General features: G+C 35.2%; 1 protein-coding gene across 3 annotated transcripts in view; it reads right to left on the bottom strand.

The window, feature by feature from the left end:
• The window catches only part of Zdhhc15 (zinc finger DHHC-type palmitoyltransferase 15), a 110,395-nt gene that overhangs the window by 79,818 nt on the left and 9,793 nt on the right, over positions 1–20,784 (bottom strand). For all 3 annotated transcript variants that reach the window (XM_048797432.1, XM_015505872.2, XM_048797433.1), the window contains one exon: positions 10,294–10,320. In XM_048797432.1, the coding sequence (XP_048653389.1) occupies positions 10,294–10,320 (27 nt within the window). The remainder of the gene's footprint in view (positions 1–10,293; positions 10,321–20,784) is intronic.

Here is a 20,784-nt window from a genome sequence, read left to right as displayed (position 1 = left end):
GGCATTATGTAAAAATGTGGATATGTAACCAATGTGATTCTGCAATCTGTATTTGGGGTAAATTGGAAGTTCATAACCAACTTGAATCTAATGTATGAAATATGATATGTCAAGAGCTTTGTAATGTTTTGAACAACCAATAAAAAAAATTAAAAGAAAAAAAAAGGGCTGCAGTTAGCTTAGTGTTAAAGTGCCCCTAGCATGTGTGAGACACTGGGTTCCATTAGGAAAATTAGAAATCCATATGTAAAAGAATGAAATTGGGGGCTGGGGTTGTGGCTCAGTGGTGGAGTGTTTGCCTAGCACATGTGAGGCACTGGGTTTGATCGTCAGCACCACATAAAAATAAATAAATTAAATAAAGGTATTGTGTCCATCTACAACTAAAAAAAATTTTTAAAAAGAATGAAATTTAACTCCTATCTCTCGCCCTGTACAAAAGTCTCAAAATGGATCAAAGACCTAGGAATTAGACCTGAAACCCTGCAACTGCTAGAAGAAAATGCAGGCCCAACACTTCAACATGTCAGCACAGGAACTGACTTCCTTAACAAGACTCCTATGGTGCAAGAAATAAAATTTTAAAATCAGTAATTGGGACTGTATAAATTAAAAATCTTCTTTACAGCAAAGAAAACAATCAACAGAGTGAATAAAGGGCCTACAGAATGGGAGAAAATCTTTGCCACCTGTTCCTCAGGACAATAATATCCAGATGATACAAAGAACTTAAAAACTTAATACCAAAAAGACAAATACTCAATTAATAAATGGGCAAAACGCCTATATGGATACTTCTCAAAGGAAGAAATACAGTCAACAAATATAAAAAAAGGTAGACATCTCTAGCAATTACAAAAATACAAATTAAAACTACATTGAGATTTTATCTCACTCCAGTCAGATGGCAATTATCAAGAACAGGAATAATAATAAATGTTGGTGAGGATGTGGGGAAAAAGGTTGTTGGTGAGACTGCAAATTAATACAGTATGGAGATTTCTCAAAAAACTAGTAATGGAACTACCATATGACACAGCTATCCCACTCCTCAGTATACATCCAAAGGATTTAAAATCAGGTTGCTATAGTGATGCAGCCACATCAATGTCTGTAGCAACACAATTCGCACTAGCCAAGCTATGGAACCAACCTAGGTGCCCTTCAATATATGAATGGATAAAGAAAAATATGGTGTTTATATACACAATGGAGTATTACTCAGCCATAAAGAAGAATGACATTATGGCATTTGCTGGTACATATATGTATCTTGAGACTATGATGCTAAATGAAATAAGTCAGTCCCCAAAAGTCAAATGTCTTCATGATATATGGAAGCTAATTCAAAATAATGGGTGGGGTGGGGTGTGGGGAGTAAAAACAAGGAAGAAAGAGTAAAGGAAAAAAGAGAGTGGAGAGGAAATTTCATCAAAGTTGAGGAAAAATCAGTAGAGTAGATGAAGGGGATTGAAGAGGAAAAAAACAGGATGGGAAAAGGGAAGAACAGTGGCATGAATCTGACAGAATTTTCATAAGTACATGCATAGATATGGCATGGTGAGTTCTGGCGTTGGGTGCCGATAGATAGATAGATAGATAGATAGATAGATAGATAGATAGATAGATAGAGTAAACTGTAAATGCATTGAAAAGGAATTGTGGAGTGGTAGAGAGCAGGGAGAAGGGGGAAAGTGCTGGGGACTTAATCAGAGTAAGTTGTGTTCCATGCTTTTGTAATTATGACAAGGTGTATCTTGGTGGTGATTATAACTAAAAAGAATTTTTAAAAACCTCCAAAGACGAAAATGAAACTTAAAACCTAGTTAAAACACATTAAAAATGTTTACTAAAAAAAAAGAAGGGTAACTCCGTATGTAAATTTTGGGAGGGGGTACTGGGGATTGAACTCAGGGGGCACTGGACCACTAAGCCACATCCCCAGCCCTGTTTTGTATTTTATTTAGAGACGGGTCTCACTGAGTTGCTTAGCACCTTGCTTTTGCTGAAGCTGGCTTTGAACTTGTGATGCTCCTACCTCAGCCTCCAGAGACACTGGAATTACAGGCATGTGTCACCACACCTAGCTTGTAAATTTTATCTCAATATATCTGAACAAGACAACAACAACAAAAAGAGATCTATACATGGGCCTTTTCCTTTGATGTCTTCTCATCTTGGATTTTCTAAAATTCAGCAAGACAACTATTTATTCTGACTTCCCAGCTAAATATTTTCATTTTCCTCGTGGCCAGGTCCAAATATGTTTGGAATAATGGGCTGTAGGATTGAAAGCAATGTCAATAGATACATAACTAGAGTGGGAAGTATAATCATTATTCTGAAACTGAGCATTTATTTCACTATAGCTCATGTCTAACATATCTTGTCATTTTAACTCAATATATGCCCCCATCCAGCAGCAAGCTGATGTAATTGGAGATTGCTGGGGCCATGCTGGGAAGGATATAGGATTATGGAAGTTCTAGCCCAGCCCATGGAGAGAGATGAGGTGAAGCATAGCAAAAAGTTTTGAAATGGTATATTTATAAAAGAATTTTGTGAAAATGTAAAGAAGCACCGGGCACAGTGGCGCATGCCTATAATCCCAGAGGCTCCAGAGGCTGAGGCAGGAGGATCACAAGTTCAAAGCCAGACTCAGAAATTTAGCAAGGCGCTAAGCAACTGAGTGAGATTGTCTCTAATAAAATAAAAAAAATAGGGCTAGGGATGTGGCTCGGTGGTCTAGTGCCCCTGAGTTCAATCCCTGGTACCCCTTCCCACAAAAGAAAGAAAATGTAAAGAAGCATAATTACTTTTCAAAATTTTTTACCAAGAGATGTATACGATAGATACCACTAAACCTTACTCCATCTTTAAATCTGCCAACATTATAAAGGACTCATACTTTCTACTCTACTCATTTCTGTATTATTTGTATTTTATGAAGTCCTATTACTTTAAAAAAAATTAGTTGTAGATGGACATAATACCTTTATTTATTTGCTTATTGATTGATTGATTGATTGATTGTATGTGATGCTGGGGATGGAATCCTGTGCCTCACATGTGTTAGGCAAGTGCTCTACCACTGAGTCACAACCCAACCCTTCATATTTTATAATCACGAACAACAATAAAGTTTTATCTTTAAGTTCATTATTAGAGAATTGTTGAATGAATCATAGTATGTCAATACTCTAAGATGATCTAAAAATGAGATATATTTGTATGTACTAATATGGAAATGCATCTATTATATACTATTAAATGAAAAATCAAGTTATAGAATAATAGGCACAGTATCATCTGATTTAAAAAATCAAGTCCATACAAATATACATGTTCATACTTATGTTTGTATGTAAATGTAGAGAAAAATATCTAGAAGAATACAAATTAACCAAAAGATGGTAGTTGTCTATAAAAAGTGATAGGAGAGGAAGTAATGCGAGGAAGACTTGAATTTTTATCTTATATATTTCTGTCCTGATTCAATTTAAAAATATTAATATTAAAGGAACTTTTAGAACCATGTTAGCCTATAAAGGAGGATTTTGTCCCCAATCCTTCTTTGTCAAATAATTTTACAATGATAAATATAAAATTGTATAATTTTAAAGTTAAACTTATGTTAATACATTGAAAACACAAAAATTGTACATACTAATAGGGTACTATGTGATGTTTCAATACACGTATACATTGTGTAATCAGAGTAAATCTATTCCTCAAACATTTATCTCTTCTTTATGGTGAAAAGATTCAATATCATTTCTTCTAGCTTTCTGAGATATATACCACATGAAAACTATCTCTCTAGTTATTCTATGGTGCAATAAGCACACAAGAACTACTTACTCCCATCTACCTGCAACTTAGTCCCATTAATCAACCCTTCCTCATCTGCACCTCATCCCTCATCTCTCCCTTTCTCTCAGCCTTTACTAACTACCATTCTATTGTCAATTTCTATGTGATTGACTTTTGTAGATTTCATATATGAATGATATCATGTGGCACTTGTTTTCTGTGCCTGGGCTACTTTGCTTAACATGACCTGCATTTCCATCCATATTGTCACAAATGACAGGATGTCACTCTTTTTATGGTTGAATAATATTCCATTGTGCAAATGTATCACATTTTCTTTATCCATTCATCACTTGATAGACACTTCAGTTGTCTAAGCTACTGTGACCAGTACTGCAATGAACATGGGAGCACAGGATGTCTCTTTGACATACTGCTTTTCATTTCCTTTGGATATTTACTGAGGAGTGGGATTGCTGGATCATATGGTAGCTCAATTTTTAATTTTTTGAAGATCCTCCATACTGATTTCTGTAATAGCTATACTAATTTATACCAGCAATGTATAAGGATTCCCTTTTTTCCCACATCCTCAGCAGTTCTTTTTGATCTTTTGTCTTCTTGATCATAATCATTCTTATTGTAATGAATTAATATCTTATTGTGGTTTTGGTTTACCATAATGATTAGTGATGTTGAACATTTTTTCATGTACCTGTTTGCTATTTGTATGTCTACTTTTGTTTACATCTCTTAACCATTTTTAATTGCATTTTTTTGGTGTTGAATTTTTGGAATTACTTATATGTTCTGGACAGCAATCCTTGTCAGATGAATAGTTTGCATTATTCAGGTTGCCTCTTCAAAATCAGTATATTATTGAGAGCCCTGAGATAATTGCTCAAAACCACACTGAAGATTTCCTATACAATCTAGAACTGAATATATAAGATCAAGTTGTGGCCACAACTTTTTCTTCCCTGTACTCTTTAACCCTTTTGGTGTTAGATATTTCACTAATATATTAAGGTTAGTATAACCAAGAAGAGGACAGAAAGAAAATATTTCCATGGTCTGGATTTTCAAATGGAAACCTGATTAAACTCTTGTATCAGTTTGCTTAGGCCATAATAAAGTACCATCCACTGACTGTCTTAAATGACAAAAATTTATTTCCTCACAATACTGAAGACTAGAAGTCTAAGTTCAGGTACTGACAAGTTAGCTTCCTTCTGTGGTCTCTCACCTTGGCACATAGATGGCCATCTTCTCCTCATATCTTCATATGGTCTTCCTTTGATATCTGTGTCCAAATTTCCTTCTCTTATAAGGGCATCAGTCATATTGGACTAAGGTCCACCACAGTGACCTTATTTTAACTTAATGACCTCTTTAAAGGTCCTATCACCAGATACAGTCACATTCTGAGGTACTGGGGGTTAGGAATTCACATGTAAATTTGGGGGAACTCAAGTCAGCCTATAATAGTTTTATTATTAAGGAAGTCCATTGATTTTTTGAGAAGATAAATAATTATAAGCATTTTGGTGTTTAACTTTTTGAGTTCTTTATATACCTTAGAGATTAGTGCTCTATCTGATGTATGAGGGGTAAAGATTTGCTCCCAAAATGTAGGCTCTCTATTCACCTCACAGATTGTTTCTTTCCCTGAGAAGAAGCTTTGTAGTTTGAGTCCATCCCATTTTTTGGTTCTTGATTTCAATTCTTGCGCCAAAGGAGTCTTATTAAGTAAGCTGAGGACTAAATTTTTTGTAGTTGTTGAGAATGCCTTTATTTTATTTATTTTTATGTGGTGCTGAGGATTGAACCCAGTGCCTCACAAATGCTAGCGAAGCATAGCCACTGAGATACAGCCCCAGCCCCTTATGCATTTTAACTTTAAGGGAGAAACCTGAGAATTTAGTATGTAAACCCTTGAAAATGCAAATGAATTTATAAAGAATTGAGTTGAACTTCTGTTTAACATTATTAAAGGCCCTTCTTGAAGATCAGCAACCATGGGAAATGCATTGCTCTTAATTATATGTGAATTGTGTGATGGATCATGTGATGATTGTGTGATGGATCATGCCTGATGTCCATTTCATTTTTAAGTTTTTCTCTTAACCTTTCCACATCCTTTGGCCTTATTAGATTCCTAAACTCCACCGCATTCCAAATCCAGGTAAGATCTTCAAAATATAGATAGTATCATGCTAAAATGAGATCATTTTTGCAATATACTTATGAAAGCAAAAGAAATATATTATCATGGTATACTAAAGTATGCTCTATGGAAGAACATGTGGAGTCATATCTTTAAAATTTTCTGAGTTCTGTATAAACAAGGCTGACATAATATGTAATATTCTGAGCTATGGCCAGATGACCTGGACTTTAGTTTTTTTTTTTTTTTTTTTTGCACTAGAGTCAGCATGACTAGAAAAACACATTTTACTTCTTTGGATCTCAATTGATATACCTATATAATATTAATGCATGGATTTTGACCATCTATTTATAAGAGGAATCATGAGGAATTATAATAGAGAAAAATGTTTCTTAGAAGAAAGACCTTTCAGGTCCTCTCCAATGTTAGTAACAATACCAATAGCAATCATATAGTAATAGTATTCACTACTATTTTTTGTACTTATCATATTCCAGCAATATGCTAAGAAACATACATCATCTTACTCATGTTCAAAATAACCAGGAAAGGTATGTATCATCTCTATTTCACAGAGTAAGAAAGTGAGACTTAGATTAAGTTCCCCTGTTATGGTTTAGATATTAGGTGTCCCCCAAAAGCTCATGTGTGAGACAATACAAGAAAGTTTAGAGGTGAAATGACTGGGTTAAAAAAGTGTTAACCTAATCAATACCTTAATCCCCTGGTAGGTATTAACATGGTGGTGACTGTAGGCAGGTCAAGTGTGGCTGGAGGAGGTGGATTGATGGGGCATGCCTTTGGGGTATATATTTTGTCCATGGTAAGTCAAGTTTAGTCTCTACTTCCTGGTGCCACGTTCTGAACTGCTTTCCTGTGCCACGCCCTTCCACCATAATATTCTGCCTCACTGCAGGCCCCAGGGAGTCAGCCATCTACGGACTGAAACCTGCAAAACTTTTTCTCCTCTAAAATTGTTCTTGTCAGATATTTTGGTCAAAGTGGCAAAAAAGCTGACTGAAACATCCCCAGTGTCATATACATGGAAAGTGGTAAAGTTGACTTAACCCCAGGTAGTTTTGACACCAAAGTCTTTGCTTATCTGCTTCTTTGTTACAATGCCTTTTTTTCTGGTACTGGGGACTGAACCCAGGGAGGCTGTACCACTGAGCTACATCTCCAGCCCTTTTTATTTTTTTATTTGGAGACAGGGTCTTACTTACTAAATTGTCCAGGCTGGCCTCGAACTTGCCTCCTGAGAAGTTGGGATTTTGGAATGTGCCACCACACCTGGCTTTTATAGTGCTCTTAATGGTATATTAGAGATGTAATTTAACAGGCACTGTATTAGTTTCTTAGGATTGTGGTAATAGATTAATAAATTACCACGAGCTGAGTAGCTTAAGAGAAATTTATTCTCACAGTTCTGGAAACTAGACGTCTGAAATTAAGATGTAGGTAGGGTCATGCTCTTGCAGAAGGCTTCAGGGTTGGATCTTTCTTTGCCTCTTCCTAGCTTCTGATGGCTGCTGATAGTCCTTAGTATTCCTTGGTTTGTGGCACCCTCACTCCAATCTCTGCCTCCATCTTCACATGGCTGTCTTTTCTCTGTGTGTATCTGTATATCCAAAATTTCTTCTCATAAGGACACCAATGAGTAGATATAGACTCAGTCTAATCTGGTATGACCTCCTCTTAACTTGATTGCATCTGCAAAGATCCTATTTCCAAAAAAGGACACATGAACTCAGTTTCAGTTTCAGGTAGACATGAATTTTGGGGGAACACTCTTCAGGAACCCTAAATAGACAAAAAATGGAAAACCTGTTTTTATTTGTTCTTTTTAGATATACATGACAGTAGAGTGTATTTTGACATATTTTATAAACATGGACAATAGCTTATTCTGATTAGGATCCTGTTCTGTGGTTTTACATGATATGGAGTTTCATTGGAGGCATATTCATATATGAACATCAGAAAGTTATGTCAAATTTGTTCTATTGTCTTTCCTATTAAAAAATGGAAAAGCTTTTGCAGTATGTTTGACTATGGCTTTCTTAAGCTTTGGAGATGAATGAAAAGTTATGCAATATGAGACTTTCATTTCTTTGACTTATATTTTCTTTGCCTATGCCAAACATTGTTCCTGCTGGTAGTCATATACTACATTTTATTCTACTTTAATAGTTCAGTGTTGTTTGAAACAAGTCAGGTTCAGAGGATTAGTGAGGACCTCAAATAATCATTAGACTACTAGTCTGTTTCTAGGCAAGGCTCACTGATTTATGCCAGATAGTTGGGTATCTAATACATCCCGATTATGTAATTTCATAGCATTCCTTAGTAACATGCCCTAGTGTTATGTTCAGAAGTTTTTTTATAAGTTAACCTTTGACTTTCTGGTTACAATTGAATGTTGGTTTATGTGATCTACTATTTTTGAAAATCCTAACATATAAACAAAAGTAACAAGTGAGATTGTTAATACTTAACATTTATAAAGCAGACTATTGCTACATACTTTCACTAGCTTACAGTAAATCCATAAAATGTCATTAAACTAGCTTCATTTTATAAAAATTGAGATTCAGAGAAGTTGAGTTACTTTCAAAAGGTCATAGAGCTAGTAAATGACAGAGTTAGAACTCCAATTTAAATTTTAAGAAGCAAAATCTAATCTTATTTGTTACTGTGCTAATAAATTTAAGAAATGTCAGGAGATGCAATTTGGAATCACAGAATCTTAGAGTCAGAAGAAAAGTCATACACTTTTGTAACAATCTCCTAGAGAACCCAAATCCTGGTAACTGGATTGATGCTACCCAGAAGATATTTAACTGGGTTGGGCTTACAAATAATACTTCATACCTATGTAGTTATGTACATTGATAACATGCAAAAATGAAGATATACTACTTTGTATACTGGAAAAAAGCAATTGAACATCAAGTTTCTGATTAAGGAGCTCAACTAAGCAAAACTAGGAGTTGCAGAGTGAAAAGTAAAACAAATGCAGATTTGCTTAAGAACACAGGCTTTGAGGTCTAACAATTTGAATCCTACCACTTATTAGTTAGATAGCCTGAGATGAGTTACTTCTCTAATTTCAGTTTCCTTCTATGTAAATGAATCACACTTAACAGGGAACTCCACACAATAAATTGTAGTTTCTACTAATAAGAACAATATAATTGACATTATTCCCTTATTGTTGAGCATAATATCTAAGCCCCCACCTGACTTGTCTTGAAAGTTTATGATGATTTCTGACCTTAAGGTAAAAAAGAACCATGCATAACATTCTAGAGGAACTTAAGACTTGCTCTCTAATGCTATAACAATAATAGCAAATGTTTATTGAGTCACCTGGATGTGCTTTGTTCATCTCTATTCTAAGTGCTTAATGTTCTTAATTCATTATGTTTTCATAACAACTCTAAGAATTAGGTATTATTATTATTTCTATACAATACACACATAAAATGAGCACAAGGACGTATAATAATTTATTAAGGAAGTAGCAGAGCCAGGATTTTCATTCAGACATCTAGCTCTAGAATACACACTTTTTACTAGTATGGTCTATTATTTCCCAATCACACCACTCTGTTTTCTCTATAACAAATGCTTCTGTTAAATGAGTAATAGCAAACTGAAGCTTTAAAACAGCATAATATGAATGCCGGTAGGTTAATGAGTTGTAACAATTAATTCCCATGCAATTAGAATTAAAGTGGCAAAATAAAGTAGCTACATACATACTCTGGCTATCACTGACAAAATAATATAAAGCTAAAGGTTTGTTAAGACTCATGTTTAGCTTATACTTTTTAATGGCAAATGCCTGAACATCTTAAGAAGGAGGTATAAATTGCAGGTAAAGCCAAAATGGTGGTGAGGAGTGGAGAAGAGCACAGTAAATATATACAGGAATTGTGATGGTAAAGGACTTAGCCCTTGTGGCTCCCTGTGGGTCTCTTATTCTATGCCCTAAAAAAGGAATGGATTGGAAAGAAAGCCCATGTATCTGGAACAGTGATGAAACAAAGGCAGGCCTAGGTCACATAACAGAGTAGTTACCTCTGTCCTTCTCTACCATAAATCCTGGTAACTTTTAACCCCTGTCCTATAGCCAAAGGGGCCACTGAAAATATTTTGTGTCCTATTTCTGGTAAGCTTCCTGAAAAACATTGTCCTAAACTTTCAAATCCCCTAAGTGTATTCCTGAGAGAGTCACTCAAATTTATGTAAATCTTTGAGAGAGAAAGAATAATACAGTCCTAATACAATTTGCAACATACACTTACCTTTTTCTGCTGGGCTCAAAACAGTCACTGTGGAGAGGGGTGGGGGAAGGGAGAGAGGGAGAGAAGGAGAGAAGAGAAGAGATATCAAAATTAATATTTTAGAACATTTTTTTCCTACAATATCATTTTTGAGCAATTTATATAATGGCACTTCAGAAAACCACCAGCCTAGGATGAGAGAAGGGAAGGATGATTAAATTACTTCCTTTGATATCTTCCTTCATCGTAAGCTTTTAGTAATTAAGAATTTCCACTCATTCAGCAAACACAGGTATATCTTGATTTTTTAAAAAAACCCAATGAATAGAAACACCCAAGTTATATAACATGGCATTAAGAACTTAAAAGCTGATCAATTAGGAGATGATTACAAATGTCTCTTGACTGACATGAGGCTATATCCTTATAAATCTATCATTTAGGTTGAAAATATCATTAAATTGAAAATGCTTTTAACATGCTTGACTTACTAAACAATATAGTTTAGTCTGCCTTAAACAGGCTGAGAACACCTACATTAGCCTTCAATTAGGTAAAATCATCTAACAAAAAGCCCATTTTATAATCAAATGGTGAATAGATCATGATTTACCTAATATTGTACTGAAAGTGAAGAAAAGAATGGTTGCATGGGTATGCTTTCACGTGATCATAAAGTTGAAAAATTTTAAGGTGAACCATTGTTAAGCTGGGGACTATCTGTATTACATTCATAGCTATTTTCTATAGGATGTCTTGAAATACAAAACTTCTCATTTATTTGGAGGTAAGACCATGTGGATGTTGCATGCCAGCTCTGATGTCAGACTGAGTTAGAAGTGCAGTTGTACTATTTTGTGACCCTGAACAAGTTCTTTAATTCTCAAGTAACCTTGTGAGGTAGGTACTATTAAGAATTAAATGAGTTCATGTACATAAATGCTACTTAGCAGAATATCTAGCACAAGGTAAGTACTCAATGAATATTTATTATTATTATCTTTGAACTAAGATTTCAGAGAATATCACAACTGGAATGAACTTTATAGTGGCTATCTGGTTTATCTATCTCATTTTACAAATGAATGGAAAATGTACTGAAGCAGTAGCAAATGATTGGCCTAGGCCATAGAACAAGTTAGTGGTAGAGTTGGGAGTAGATTCTAGCCTCTAGAGCTTTTTCCACACCCCATTTGTACTTTCCCAATCTTTCCTTGCTAGCTTACTGTGAGTTATATATCACTTTTGTTTAGAATGCCATTTGTACAAAATGAGGCCTACCTGTCTTTACTCACCACTGCCATCTGTGTGCACTTATACTAGGTGCTAAGGTAAACAGAAATTATAAGCTCTCAGTCTTGAGAAGCTGTTAAATTAAGATGATCTTTATACATAATAATTAACAGTTAAGGGTCAGAGAAATGGGGAAAAACCCCAAATAGAGAATGAGACTGTTGGAGGTGGCATTTCTTCAGGCCCTTCATCAGTCACGCTTTCTTTTCACATGCAGGTCTATTTTTATTGAGTCTATTAAAATTCTCCTTTTAATGATTATTTGTATGGACTTTATTAAAATTGTTACATTTTCTCTGTGCTAAAAATCTGACCAGATGATGTTTCTTTTTTTTTTCTTGGAGAAAAATACCAAGTCCTTATTTCTTGATTTTGTCCCCAGTTAAAGAATCCTGATTTAAGAATGCATGAAAGAAGGCTGGAGTTGTGGCTCAGTGGTAGAGCACTTGCCTAGCAATGGGTTCAATCCTCAGCACCACATATAATAAATAAATAAAGTTTAAAAAAGGAATGCATGGGCTGGGGATAGAGCTCAGTTGGTAGAGTATTTGCCTTGCATGCACAAGGCTCTGGGTTCAATCCCCAACACCACACACACACACACAGAAAAAGAAAAAGAAAGAAAGAATGCATGAACAAAGTATATATTCTGACAATACAAATGCAAGAATAAATAAGAATATCTGATGGATCTGAGGGTCACCCTGGGACTACATGAATTTTCAAACGCATCTTACCTAACTGCACTGGTATCACTAGGCCTTGAATTGGACTTATCTCTTTTAAATGGAGTAAGAGAGAACAGAGTTGCTTGGAGACCAATCTTAATAAAGAATACCTGATAAGTTGCTTTTTGGCATATCTCCTCCTACCTCCTGCTGAACACTTGATTAATTTAGTTTTAACTGCTACAAAGAAACATGAAAGTTGTACATATTAAATGGGTACCATGCAATGTTTGATACATGTATACATTGCATAATGTTTAAGCCACATTAAAAATATTTATCTCCTCAAAATTTATCAATTCTTTGTGAACACTCACTTTTTTATGTTAATTTTTTTCTTTTTTATTGGTTCTTTTTAGTTATATATGATAGTAGAATTCATTTTTATAAAATTGTATAAACATGGAATATATCTTACTCTAATTAGGACCCCATTCTTATGAATGTATATGATGGTGGGATTCATTATGTTGTACTCATATATGTACATAAGAAAATTGTTTCAGATTCGTTCCACTGTGTTTCCTTTTCCTATCCTCCTCCCTTCCCTTCATTCCCCTTTGTCTAATCTACTGAATATTTATTCTTCCTCTCTCCCCCTTTATTTTGGGTTAGCTTCCACATATCAGCAAAAATATTTGATCTTTGGCTTTTGGGGCCTGGCTTATTTCACTTAGCATGATAGTCTCCAGATCCATCCATTTATTGACATATCATAAAATCATTCTGCTTAATGGCTGAGTAATAGTCCATTGCATATATATACCACATTTTCTTTATCCATTCATCTGTTGAAGGGCCCCTAGGTTGGCTCCATAGCTTCCCTGTTGTGAATTGAGCTGCTACAAACATTGATGTGGCTGCATCACTGTAATATGCTGGTTTTAAATCCTTTGGATACACACACACACACACACACACACACACACACACACATATACACTGAGGAGTGAGTTATCTGGGTCAAATGGTGGTTCCATTCCTAGTTTTTTGAGGAATCTCCACACTGCTTTCCAGAGTGGTTACACCAACTTATAGTCCCACCAGCAAAACCCCAACCTTCACCAATATCTATTGTTCCATGTATTCTTGATAATTGCCCTTCTGACTGAAGTGAGATGAATCTCAGTGAAGTTTTAGTTTGCATTTCTCTAATTTCTAGAGAGGTTGAACATTTTTTCATATATTTGTTAATCACTTGTATTTCTTCTTCTGAGAAGTGTCTGTTCAGTTCCTTAGCCCATTTAATGATTGGGCTTTTGTTTTTGGTGCTAAGTTTTTTTTTAATTCTTTATATATCATAGAAATTAATGCTCTACCTGAGGTGCTGGTGGCAAACATTTTCTCCCATTCTGTAGCCTTTCTCTGCACATTCCTGATTGTTTCCTTTCTTGTGAAGAAGCTTTTTAGTTTGATGCCATCCCATATATTGATTATTGATTTTACTTCTTGTGCTTTAGAGGTCTTGTTAAGGAGGTCAGTTCCTGAGCTCATACATTGGAGTGTTTGGCCTACATTTCTAGGTCTTGGGTCTACTTTGAGTTTTGTGCATGGTGAGAGATACAGGTAAAATTTCAATTTGCTATGTATGGATTTCCAGTTTTCCCAGCACCATTTGTTGAAGATGCTATCTTTTCTCCAATGTACGTTTTTGGCACCTTTGTCTAGTGTGAGGTAACTGTATTTCTGTGGGTTTGTCTCTGTTGAACACTCACTTTTAAATAAGAAGTGGGTTTCCTAATTCCCATTTATTTGGCCATTTGCTACAGCACTGTGGGTGAGGAAAGATAACCTAGAAATTGTGTATTAGATACTGAGATGAGACAATGTGCCTACAGAAGAATAAATAAGAACCAGTGAATTCTCCAGGTGGGGGACAGTTATCTTTAAGTAATTACAGGACTCTGATGTGTTAATAAGATTGGTTTATATGAGCTAAAAGCAGAGGGAAGAAATAAAATCAATGGATAAAGGTTGGAACATTTTAGCTCAATATAAGAAAAAAATGGGAGAAAGGGAGGAAAAGGGAAGGTACTAGGGAATGAGATTGATCAAATAATTTAAGTGTATGTACAAATATAGTATAATCAATGCCACTATTATGCATAATCATAATGCACCAATAAAAATGAAAAAGAAAAAGAAAAAAATGATAATGATGAGGTGGATGAAGAGGAGAAACAAAAGGAGAAAGACTACCAGCAGCCTTGGGAGAGAAGGAGTTTCCCATTACAAACACTTGGAAATGTTGTACAGGAAATTCAGACATTAGTTTGGCATTAGACTTGACTTTCAACATCTTTTCACTCCTAGAATTCTATAAGGAGCCAATAAGTCTATGGGAAAAAATGTTTTCTTGTGAAATTCCCTGTTGGAAGAGGGAAAACGGTGCCTTATTCTAAAAGATTGTGGCACTTATCTAGGTAGTTCTGCATTTCCTGTATTTTCCCAATATTGACTTTTGCACTATTTAAGGAAGAGACTAAAATACTTCAGTCACATTTAAAATGAAATGTTCTAAGATTTGTACTAAACTTTTATGAAATGAATCCTTTATTGTGAATCTTGTGGGTAAGTACACATTTAGCCAATTCTATGGGTAACTTGCCAGGCATAATTACAGAGTGATATAGTGATACATGCAATTACATCTGCTCTGTTTCTTCAACTTTCAGTTCACTACTGGGAAGTTAAATGACTCAAGTTATCATCAAATAGCTTTTTGCACTATCTCTCCTCTTTTGTCTCATCAGTGTACTGATTCTTTGCAACCAGGTATGGAGAACAGTTATGGAAAGGGAGAGTATATGGAATGGTTTTTCATCACAGACATCTGGTGTTAAAATGAAAACATATCTCATGACTTCCTTTAAGTAGAAGCATATCATAGGTTCACAGAAGAATATGTGTAGAATAAGCCTAATATGTGGCTTAATGAGAATGGTCAACAAATACAGAAATGACATGGAAACAGGTCTGTAGAAGTGCTGTCAAATAGAAACATAATGTAAGTAAAGTAGTTTAGGTTTTGTAGTAGCAACATTCTAAAGTGCTAAAATGTGCCAAGAAAAATTAATTATAATAATATATTTTATTTAGTCCAATATATGAAAGTTTCATTTCAACATGTTATCCATATGAAAATCATTAATGCTATATTTTATATTCTTTTTTTGCATTAAGGTTTTGAAAGCTAGTGTGTATTTTATGATTCTAAAATATCTCAATTCAGAGGCAACCTTTGAAGAATTAATAAACACATGTGGCTAATGGTTACTGAATTAATGCAGTTCAGAAGGACTTTTGGTTTGTGGAAACTAGAGCAAAATAAGGGGAAAGGGGTGGGGGATTATATGAAAATTGAAGGGAGATCAGTGAAAAAGAGGGAAGTGATTCAGTGGGAAGGAGGAGGGGAAAAGGGAGGAACTGCAGAATGAAATTGACAAAATTATGCTATGTATATACAAGAATACACCACAGTGAATTCTACCTTTATGTATATCTATAAAGCACCAATTTAAAAAAATAATAAATAAATAAGAGTAGAAGTATAACAGAGGAAGGGAGGAGGGAAAGAGCAAGTACTGGGCACTAAAATGGAGCAAATTATATTCTACTCATGTATGTTTATGTCCAAATGAACAACACTGTTATGTATAACTAAAATATACTAATAAAATCATTTTACAAAAAAGGGACTTGTGAAAGGGGAGTGGGAATTTTGAAAATATGTGAGTACAGTGAAATGACTACTCATTTACAACACAAAGTTCTCTTTTAATTAATGACATGATTAGGAAGGGAGTTTATTGAATTGATGTACAGTATACCTTTGTATGTATTTATAATGTAGCTCTGACACTTGTGTGACCTTAGGCAAGTTAGTTAATTACGCTGTACATAAATTTTTTCATTTATAAAATGAGGATAAAATTATTTACGTTATCAGGTTGTTATAAGGATTAAATTATAAAATAAGTGTAAAGTATTTGAGTGCCTGGCACAGAATAAGGGCTTACTTATTGTTGGCTATTGATTATCATTTTCATGAGAAAGGTGAATTGTTCCATGAGGTTAGGTTTTTACAATAAATTTAGGATAAAATACGTGTAATTATTAAAAATGTTGCACATGGTGGTTTTAAAGTAATTTGTTCAATGTGAAAATGAATAACTTGATTCCCACTTTTCCCCTTAGATATTTATTAAATACTCAGTAAGGAGAAGGAATAAATTTGAAATAGGGAACTGAAATACTCTACTGATTATTCTCTGCTTGTTGAAGGCAAGCTAATCATACCAGTCTGGATCCTCTGAAAGTTACCAGCCATATATTTATTTTTAGGCAGTTATTCTCAAATCTGGATGATTTTAACAATTACTTAGAGAGCATGATAAAAACATAGATTCCAGGACCCCTTTTACATAAATATCAGGGTAGAGGTACAGGAATTTGCATTATAAAAATTTAGCAGATAATTCTGGTTATCATACAGGTTTAAGAACCACTGGAGTTATTTTACAGTTTTGATATGATATCTTGGCAATCAAGTGTGATACATTTAATCGTTTAACATATGGATGACTTATAAAACTACTGGTAATAGAGTGATTCCTATAGGTTTGAATGCATAGCTTTTACCTCTGTAGAAACTTGGTTTCTTGAAAATGATCCTTCTATTTTTTTGTCTTCTACCATTTTAGGAGAATTAGTTCCTAGATCTTTTTATTTTTTAATCTCAAAATGGATATTATTTTCACCAACAAGGGCAGAGTAAGGAATTTCAGAATTCTATCCCTCCCTAATAGCAACTAATGAGGTGGCAAAAACTGTCAGAATCAACTTTTGCAGAACTCTGGAATCTAGTTTAAAAAAAAAAAAAAAACAGCCAAGGGGAAGACTTGATGAAGGGGTCAATGCTTTGTAGTAAGAGAATGTTATGGCATTTTAAATTGGGTGCCTATCATCTTACACATCCCGGATCTGCAAAGATTATGAGATCACAACCCATATTCCTGGCACAGGTTTCTAATGCTAGAGGGAGCAATATGGATCTGGTGGTTGTAAGCTTCGTCCATCTGGTGGCTCCCCAAAGACCAACACAAAGGTTTTCCTGTGTTTAGTCTACTCAGAATATTCCCAGGGCTGGGATGGCTTTCTGAGCAGCTTTTGCCAGAAGCATTTAAAGGAACAGATAATGACCACAGCAGCCTTGGACAAGGACATCACTTGGCAATAAACAGACGAAAAAAACCCAGTAAAGAAGACATTCACAAAGGAGATACATAGGGGGAAAAGGGAATTTAAGTGTTGTCATGTGTACCACAGAACTAAGAAGGGCATGAAGATACCCGGGATGAGATGCATGTTCAAAAAAGGCCTGAGAACAAAAAGAAAAAATAAAAAAAAAATTAAAGGCCTGAGAAGACACTTATCGTGGGACATCAGGTACTCCACAGCAGAAGTGAAGGCTAAGGCACAATTAATTGTAAATAGCCTAGTTAAGAGTTGAAGGAATACTCCAATACAGAGCGAATGTGCAAAGACTGAGAGATTGTATTTTTTTCTTTTCTAATTTTTTTCCAAATGGTCATGAAATCTCTGTCAAACCTCAAACCAACCACATATTTAAGGAACAGAGACTTCAGAGACCACACATGGCAAAGAATATGGTCTTTTAAAAAACAGTTAGAAAAGTCACTAAACAAGCAAACAATGCACAACTGGCAGCATAACAAACCCCAGAGAAAGAAGAGAACCTCATTTCTAGAGTTGCCAATTTGTAACATTCAAAATGTCCACTTTTCAATAAAAAAATTACAAAGCAGGCAAAGAAATAAAATAGTATGTCCCATTAACAGGAAAAACAAAAAGAAAATGTCTAAAAACTATCCATGAGGAAGCATAGGCATTGGATTTACCATATAAAGACTTAAATCAAACCAAGGGAAAAGAACTAAAGAAAACCATGTTTCACCAAATAGAGAATGCAAATGAAGAAATTAGAGGAACCAAACAGAAATTCTAGAGCTGAAAAGAACAATCAGTAAAATTAAAAATTCACTGGAGAGGTACAACTGCAGATTTGAGCAAGTAGAAGAAAAAGTCAGTGATCATGAAAACAGGTCAATTGAAATTATAAAGTCTGAGTAGCAGGATGATAAACAATGAATAAAAATGAACAGACCCTATAAGCCCTGTAGGATACCATTAAGTGTAAAACACACACACACACACACACACACAGACTTCCAAAGGGAAAGGAAAGAGAGAAAGAGCAGAAAGAATACTTTAAGAAATGATAACTAAACACTTTTCAAATTTGATAAAAGACACAAGTCCAAACATTTACAAAGTACAAATGCCAAATGTCTTCTTTGATATAAAGTGAGCAACTAAGAACAGAACAGGGAGGAAGAGCATGAGGAAAAGATTAACATTAAACAGAGACGAGTGGGGGGAGAAAAAGGGAGAGAGAAGGGAAAGCATATGGAAATGGTAGGAGACCCTCAATGTTACACAAAATTACATATAAGAGGTTGTGAGGGGAAACGGGGGGGAAACAAGGGAGAGAACTGAACAACAGCAGATGAGGTAGAGAGGGAAGATGGGAGGGGAGGGGAGGGGGGATAGTAGGGGATAGGAAAGGTAGCAGAATACAACAGTCACTAATATGCCATTATGTAAAAATGTGAGTGTGTAACCGATGTGATTCTGCAATTTGTATTTGGGGTAAAAATGGGAATTCATAACCCAATTGAGTCAAATGTATGAAAGATGATATATCATGAGCTTTGTAATGTTTTGAACAACCAATAAAAAAAAAGAAACTTCACATGAAATAAAATGAAGGATATTCAAACTGATAGTCAAATGTCAAAAGTAAAAGATAAAGAGAAAATCTTGAAATCAAGAAAATAAAAGTGACTCATAACATGGAAGAAATGCTCAGTACGACTAATGGCTGATTTCTCTTAAGAACGTATAGAAGCCAGAAAGCAGGGAGATGCCTTATTTAAAGTGCTGAGAGAAATACCTGTCAATCAATATTTCTATGTCCAACAAAACTATGCTTCAAAAAATGGTGGAGAAATGAGATATTCCCAGATTAAAAACAAAAAAACAGGGAGTTCATCATTAGTAGAACTGCCCTATAAGGAAAGCCAAAAAGACACTTCCAGGAAAAATAAAAGGGTACTAACTATAACTCAAGCTATAAAAAGAAAAAAAAAGAATACTGGTAAAGGCAACTACATAGATAACTACAAAAAACCAGTAGTATTGCATTTTTGGTTTTTTTTAATTTTTATTTTTCAATTGTAGTTGGACACAATACCTTTATTTTATTTATTTATTTTTATGTGGTGCAGAGGATCAAATCCAGGGCCTCACACATGCTAGGGGAGCGCTCTACTGCTGAGCCACAACCCCAGCCCTGCATTTTTTGTTTTTTAACTATTCTTATTTGCTATATTATTTAAAAGACAAATGCATAAAACAAAATGATAATTCTATGTTAAGGGCAACATGATGCAAAAATATGTAATTTGTGACAATAACAATACAAAGGGGGAATAGAGCTATATGGGGCAAAGATTTGTATACTATTAAACTAAACTACCAAATACTGTGTATAATTCTAATGCTTTAATTAAAATAAAGCAAAAAACTAAATTGGTATTAATTCAAACTTGATTAATATTAAGATAACATATTAATAATAATACTCATGGGTAAACACTAAGAAAAAAGTAAAAAATATTAATGAAAAAAGAAAGCAGCAAAATAAGAATGCAATACTATTATATACCTATAGAATGGTGAATTCCAGAAACACTGACCACATGAAATGCTGGCAAGGATGGAGAGCAACAAGAACTCTCATTCTCTTCTGGTGGGAATGCAAAAATGGTTCAGCCACTTTGGCAGACACTTTGGTAGTTTCTTACAAAACTACCATCCAGCCTAGCAATCACACTCCTTGGTATTTACACAAAGGAGCTGAAAACTTATGTCTACACAAAAACCCACACAAAGATGTTTTAGCAGCTTTATTCAAAATGGTCAAAACATGGATGCAGCCAAGATATCCTTCAGCAGATGAACAGATAAGCAAACTATGGTATATCCGTGCAATGGAATATTATTCTCTGCTAAAATACCCCCTCCCCCCGCGCCTGCAAGGTAGGCGGAACTGTGACCACCGATGGAAAAGGCCCAGTGGCCCGTGGAGAGGCAGAGCTGCCAACCACGCCTGCAAGGTAGGCGGACCTGTGACCCACCGGCAGAACAGACCCAGAATTCCGCGGAGGGGCAGAGCTGCCCCACGCGCCTGCAAGGTAGGCGGACCTGCGACCCACCGGCAGAACAGGCCCAGAGGCCTGCAGAGGGGCAGTGCCGCTGCCTGCGCCTGCAAAGTAGGCAGAACTGCAACCACCGACAGAACAAGCCTAGCGGCCCGCAGAGGGGCAGAGCCGCCGCCCGCGCCTGC

The sequence above is a fragment of the Marmota marmota genome, unplaced genomic scaffold (genome assembly GCF_001458135.2).
Source record: "Marmota marmota marmota unplaced genomic scaffold, marMar, whole genome shotgun sequence".
In the NCBI taxonomy this organism is placed as follows: domain Eukaryota; kingdom Metazoa; phylum Chordata; class Mammalia; order Rodentia; family Sciuridae; genus Marmota; species Marmota marmota.
Note: the sequence above shows the minus strand (reverse complement) of the source record. Positions and strands in the feature narration are given on the sequence as shown.